This window comes from Callionymus lyra, chromosome 6 (assembly GCF_982586985.1).
Source record: "Callionymus lyra chromosome 6, fCalLyr1.hap1.1, whole genome shotgun sequence".
NCBI classification, from domain to species: Eukaryota; Metazoa; Chordata; class Actinopteri; order Syngnathiformes; family Callionymidae; genus Callionymus; species Callionymus lyra.
Window position 1 is genome coordinate 30,492,556 of NC_141823.1, and position 6,000 is coordinate 30,498,555.

Here is a 6,000-nt window from a genome sequence, read left to right on the forward strand (position 1 = left end):
AGATATATTTATTCATTCTCAAACACACACACACGACAGAAACATTGTTTTACGCATAAGGGACGTGTACAAAAATAGATCTTTTTTTTAAACACATTATAGACAAATATTAATTGCATTAGAAGCGTCCTGTCAGTGTAAAAAAAAAAAGGACGAGGCACTCAACTTGATATTGTCTTTTAACAACATATTCACACACGTCAATAACTTAAACTTTGAAAAAAGTTATTGCAGTTAATTCACCTCTTAAATTCTTTTTTTTTATATATATTACACTGATATCACGAGGAGAGTTAAAGTTCAGTAGACTGCGCAGGCAAAGTGCATCGTCTGTGGCTCTGGAGCAGGAGTCGTTTCTGTGCGTAAAGACGCACGACTCCACAGTGGCGCGCACGCTTGATATTTATTAGTTCATTCATAGCTGTGTTTTTGCACGTTTATTGGTGGATTAAGAGCAGATCCCGCTCGTGGCACTGATGCCACTGGAGCTGCTGGAGGAGGACGACACCGTGGAGGACTTCCTCTCCTTCTGCCGCAGGTGGATCTTGGTGTGCCTCTTCCTCTCGTCGCTCCGGGCGAACTTGCGCCCGCAGAAGTCGCAGGCGAACGGCTTCTCCCCGGTGTGCGTCCGGATGTGGGTCGTGAGGTGGTCGCTGCGGCTGAAGTTGCGCATGCAGATCCGGCACTGGAAGGGTTTGTGTCCCGTGTGGATGCGGATGTGTCGGGTCAGTTCGTCCGAGCGGGAGAAGCGGCGGTCGCAGCCCTCCGCCGGGCACGGGTATGGGCGCTCGTGGATGGGGGTCTTGCTGGGTCGGTTCGGGTACTTTCTTGGGCGTAAAATGGGTCTCAGGGGCAGGTTCTGTGGGCTGTACGCAGAGGGGAGTCTAGGCGGGCCACCTTCGGAGATGCCACCCGGTACCCCAAGTGTATAGTTCCTGATAGTGTTCAGAGGGGTGAGAGGAGGGGGGACCCGGAAAGTGTCAAGCGAGCACGGGCCAAAAGGTTTCCGGTCCTGGATGCCGGATGAGTGAATGTCACGCTGGCACGCCGGCTGGAAGAACCCGGTGTAGTCTGGGATGATGGGGAACAGTCCTGACCCGTCCGTCGGCCCGGGCTGCTTGGGGGAGGTGTAGGAGGGCGGCGGGTAGGAGGAGATGGGGCAGGTGGAGGTGGAGAGGAACGCCGAGGTGTCCTGGTACACGTCCCCGCAGCCGCCGGAAGAGTAGGGGGGCGGAGGGGAGTACAGGTGGTGGTGGTGGTGCTCCATGTCCGCCTGGTTCTGGGCCGCCATGGTGCAACTCAAATTTCCGCTGGAGAAGTGATGGGGAGAGCCCGCGGAGGCAGGGGAAGAGGAGGCTGAGGAGGAGGGAGGGTGAGGAGGAGGAGGTGGAGGAGGCTGCGCCACGTTGAAGATGCCGGAGACGATGTTGATCACTCCCTCGGGGTTCCAGTTACCCGGGTACTGGGAGTCGATGGAGAACTTGCCCATGTAGGTGAAGGTCTGGTTGCGGTGGGACGGGGGCTGAGAGAAGCCGCTGGAGTAGGACGAGAGGTCCAGAGAACGCCTCTCCATCTCAGAGCCCATCAGACCATCTGTGGACACGACGAGGAGACCAGGTTAACATCTTAAACGAGCGAGTATTAATTCATCATCAACTTTACGCACGCGTGTAGTCAAAGCCGGGTCACTTCAGAAAGTGTTTTTCTTACCTGGAGTCATGTTGATCTGGTCATAATGTGCTCCTAGATCAGAGTTGGGGAAGATCGCCACGGAGGTCGGCATGGCGAGGTCATCCACGGAGTACACGCTCTCCGGGTGCACGAACCCGCCGACGTTGACTTTCTCCAAAGTTTTAGCCGTCATCGTGCGTCACACTCTCGTCTGTAGAATCAGAGTGCTACCACAACATGTCACTGCGCCGCGTCCACGACGTGTCATTGCGCGCAGCCGCCCGGCATCGCCGTGTTTATATGGGGAACCTTTCGAATGAGGCCGCCGCGTCATTAACCAAATAAGGGGAGGCGCGCCGCGCTCTGATTGGTCAGGAGCCCCGCGGTGATGACAAAGGGAACCTCTCGTCAATGGAAACAGTTCCGCTGCAAACATGGCGAATCGATCCAAAACTTTTTAAACTATTACCCACTTCAACAGTAAGAACGCATCCCTACTGGTTATAACAATAAAAGTGATCAAATGTGCAATTTGTTATAAAGAAAAGTATCAGATTATCCTTATATGGTTGAATCCGGTTCTCAAGGAAACACCCATCCACTCCTTATTTGGTAAACGACCGGCTTCTGGCCGTCGGAAAATGACGAGATCTGCCGAGTGGTGTGTGAAAGATAAACCACAATCAAATGAGATGAAGTTAGGGGGCGGACTTGTTCCTCTCTGTGTGATATGAAGGAAACTCCACCACTTTGATTTGACTACGGGAAATAATAGTTTTTAGTTTAAAAATAAATGTTTCCGAGCTATTTATAAAAGACCAGGAAAGGAAACACATTTTTATAGAACTCTCTTCTAAATAGATGCTTTTCTTTATAAAATAAAAATGGAAATACACATTTATAAACATTTGTTCATTCTTTAAAATGTTTTCCTCATTTACTTTCAATTTATGGGGCCTATGGTTATTGGTTTGCAGGAACAAACTGTCAATCAAATCTTGATGGATTCATAAGATTCTACTTCAAAGTGTAATCGGTAAATGCAATTGTTTTATGAATGCTTTTTGCAAGTCAACCTTGAAACAGTTTGTTCACGTTTCCTCTCATATCTACAACGTAAGATTATTCCCTCTTGTGGCTCTTTGAAGTACTGCAGGGCACCAAGGCGCTCGCGGGTGAAGTCCCCGTGTGGGCAGAATAAGTGATACAAAAATGTTGTTTCCACTTCACTTGTGTTTTTTCTCTGCGGGGTCTCAAATAAACAACACAGCTAAATATAGTTCAAAGGGGAAATGTTAGCAACTCACCTTCCTCTGCCCACCGCCTCCTCTTGTGCTCAGTAAGCCAAGGATGAATGAAGATGTTTGACATCAACAAATGTTTGTCTTTGTTTGCTAGAATCTAAATGACAAAGATATTCATTATACACATTACAGTTCTTGCGTTTTACCATTTTATACATTGTTAGCTTGTGTGGCAAAATCAACTTAATAATGATTGTATACTTATGGTAATCCTTTTTCATTTACTATATTTAGTATATAACTTCTAAAATAAGACCATGTTCTTTTATCTCCATCACTTCCCATTCACTCCCTCTATTCCCTTTTTTTTTAACTCCATATTGACAACTCCCCCCTTCTAATACGTTCACAATGCAGAACTTGAGTAAATAATTTCATTTTTTTTATTAATTTATTGAATTAATATAATAATAATGCAATATATATTTTGCAACCGGAAAGAAAAACCTCTTATAGTTTTCTTCAATTCAAAAATGTTTCAGAAACTTTCACTTAGTTTTGCATTGGACTAGTATGTGATTGTCACCGACACAAAGACAAACCCCACTATGGGTACAGTTAGCTTTTGTGTCCCACATCACTTCTGTGTGTGGGTGTGCGGCAAATGGCTGTGGACATGCAAATGTGTGAGTCTGGGCGTGGGGTGGAGAAAGTCGATGAGTGTGCAAGCGTCAAAGTGAAAGCTTCCTTGGTAGACAACGTGTCTTATAATCCTCAAAGTAGCAGTTATTCATAAAATCTTGCCTAATTTTGAAAGACATTAAGAATAAAGAGAACTTACTATGACTTTATCTTCATGTTTGATTGAGAAGCATGTGTTGGAACTCTGTCCTTCTCCAGCAATACATCAGAGCTGGCTAATATTCTAAAGTCAATCTGATGTAATCTAATGTGTGCCGGGGGTGTGGAGCAAAAATATGTAAAGATAAAATCGACTTGCTGATCAACTGCGGCAAGTTACACAAGAGGAGACGGCAAGTTACACAAGGACATATTTCATTGATTCTGTAGGAGTAGTTTTGGGGGAAAAAAAAATCTATTTTTTATTACATCAAGAGCAAAAACAAAAGTAAATACAGGACATCATTGTCTAAATTAAACTTTGTGTAGCATTAGTAACTCTCAGAGTTGCTAATGGGGAAAATAGAGGAATTCCAGGAATACTGAAAAAAATAAAACTTGAAACATGAATAAAAAAAAGCTGATCTTTAGCGGCTGAAGCAAGCGGACCAATCAAACGATTTCTCCATGTCACATTTTTTGACTTCCATCACGTTTGATCCGAATCAGAACTGACCTCTCTGTAATCAAAGCCCAACACTGAACTTAAGGCAATAAAGTGAAACTTTGATGCAGCTTTTTTTTAATGTCCTGCTCAAAGACACTTGAACAGTTCTCAGTGTCACACCAGCGCCCCTCACTAAACACTCCAGTCCCGTTTCCATCCAGAGGTGGAAGATCAGCGCTGCCAAAAGTGCTGCTTCTAACACTCACTAGTCTCTTCTGGCAGCAGCTTTTCCCTGCACCATGACTGACGGCTTTGTTTCTCTGCAGATGTGATGCTTTCATCGCCGGCTGTGACCAGCTTGAAAGAGTCGCTCTGATATCAGTCCAAGATCGAGGAGAACGAAGCACAGAAACACACTTGTCTGGGATGAGTGAAGAGTTTAGAAGCCTTTCTAATGTCGCACATCTACAGTGATTGAACCAGCAACAGACGTTTCCTGCTTCTTCTGTGACAGTGAAGTTCATCATAGCGTTCTGATAGCCATATATTTATAAAAGCAAACTACAAAAAGCTTTAACAAATAAATACAATTGTAATCATGTCCTAGCTAGATAGGGCAAGAGGCATTGATAGTCCACAGGTTAATTGTAATAATTTTGTCTGCTCATCAAAGTGTACAGTCATACTGTCATCTCACTCCCACTGGTGACGTCACGAAAACTTCCACTATGGAAACGCGTGATTGTCTCACTAGATTGTAAAATGAATTAAATCAACAACCTTTTCAAAACAATTAAATTATTTCATTCTGTTAAAAATATTTTTATTAAAAGTGTTTTAAATGCTGAAACACAACACAAATCTACTGCTTCTTGATCATGTGTCTGAGAATTAAACTGATATAGGTGAGTCTTTCAAGGCAGGGGTCACACCGACAACAGGGTGTCAAAGGGAAAGCCCCTCAAACGCTCCTCTGTTCCATCGTGGATAATCGCGCACACACAGACACACACAGACACACACAGTGCCACGCTGAAGTGAAGGCTCTGACTAATGAGGCGGTCCTTCAAGTCACACACCATATTTATCGTGTCCCCTGTCACTCGCTGTAGATCTGCTGCCTCCGTCACATCCAGCAGATTTAACTGTCTGTTACAAGCCGATTAACACACATCCTTAAACATGTGTGTGTGTCCGACACACACTTAAAGTCTTTTGGCTGGCTTTTAACCTCTGCCAGTTGAAACTGAAACACATGATGTCAGTGGGTTCTCATTCATCCAGGTCATGGTTATCTTCGCTTTGAAAATAACATTTTGACTTTTGAATTGTTTATTTCTGGCATGTACACAAACAGTGCAACAACTTTTAACGTAAATATTGTTATTTATTATTCTTTTTTGTCCCTCAAAGAAAAATAGAAAGTTCCCACTCAAACTCTGCGTGTTTTTTGGACTGTGGGAGGAAACCAGAGTGCCCTTAGTAAACCCATGCCACATTCAAAATCCACACAGAAAGGTCACAGGTTGACTTCCTCCCGACCTGGAAGCAAACCGGCAACCTTCTTGATATGCTGCATCTCTTATTAAATGAATTTCAGTTTCATGTGAAACACTCACATGAAACTGACTTGTCTGTCGGGGCCAGATTACTGGAGCCACAAAGGCAACATGTGATCAAGAAGCAACTGTTTACACCCGCATGTAACAATTTATGTTCAATAGGTGAACATTAATGTGTATTTTAAAGTCTCATTATGAAAATATTTGTTTATAAAGAGTGAATTAGAAGTTATAT

General features: G+C 44.1%; 1 protein-coding gene across 1 annotated transcript; it reads right to left on the reverse strand.

Moving 5' to 3' along the window:
- Window positions 1–50: 50 nt before the first annotated feature.
- On the reverse strand, window positions 51–1,892 carry egr2b (early growth response 2b). Its single transcript, XM_087793502.1, has 2 exons — window positions 1,711–1,892; window positions 51–1,593 (listed from the first exon to the last, which is right to left on the reverse strand). The coding sequence occupies exons 1-2, from the start codon at window positions 1,862–1,864 to the stop codon at window positions 449–451; spliced, it is 1,299 nt and encodes a 432-aa protein (XP_087649628.1). The 5' UTR covers window positions 1,865–1,892; the 3' UTR covers window positions 51–448.
- Between the last annotated feature and the right edge of the window lie 4,108 nt (window positions 1,893–6,000).

Bases quoted from the DNA above. Each gene is read 5' to 3' on its own strand.
- egr2b (XM_087793502.1), bottom strand. From the start codon at position 1,864: ATGACGGCTAAAACTTTGGAGAAAGTCAACGTCGGCGGGTTCGTGCAC. The intron at 1,594-1,710 runs GTAAGAAAAACA...TCGTGTCCACAG, and splicing joins CCAGATCAACATGACTCCAG to ATGGTCTGATGGGCTCTGAG.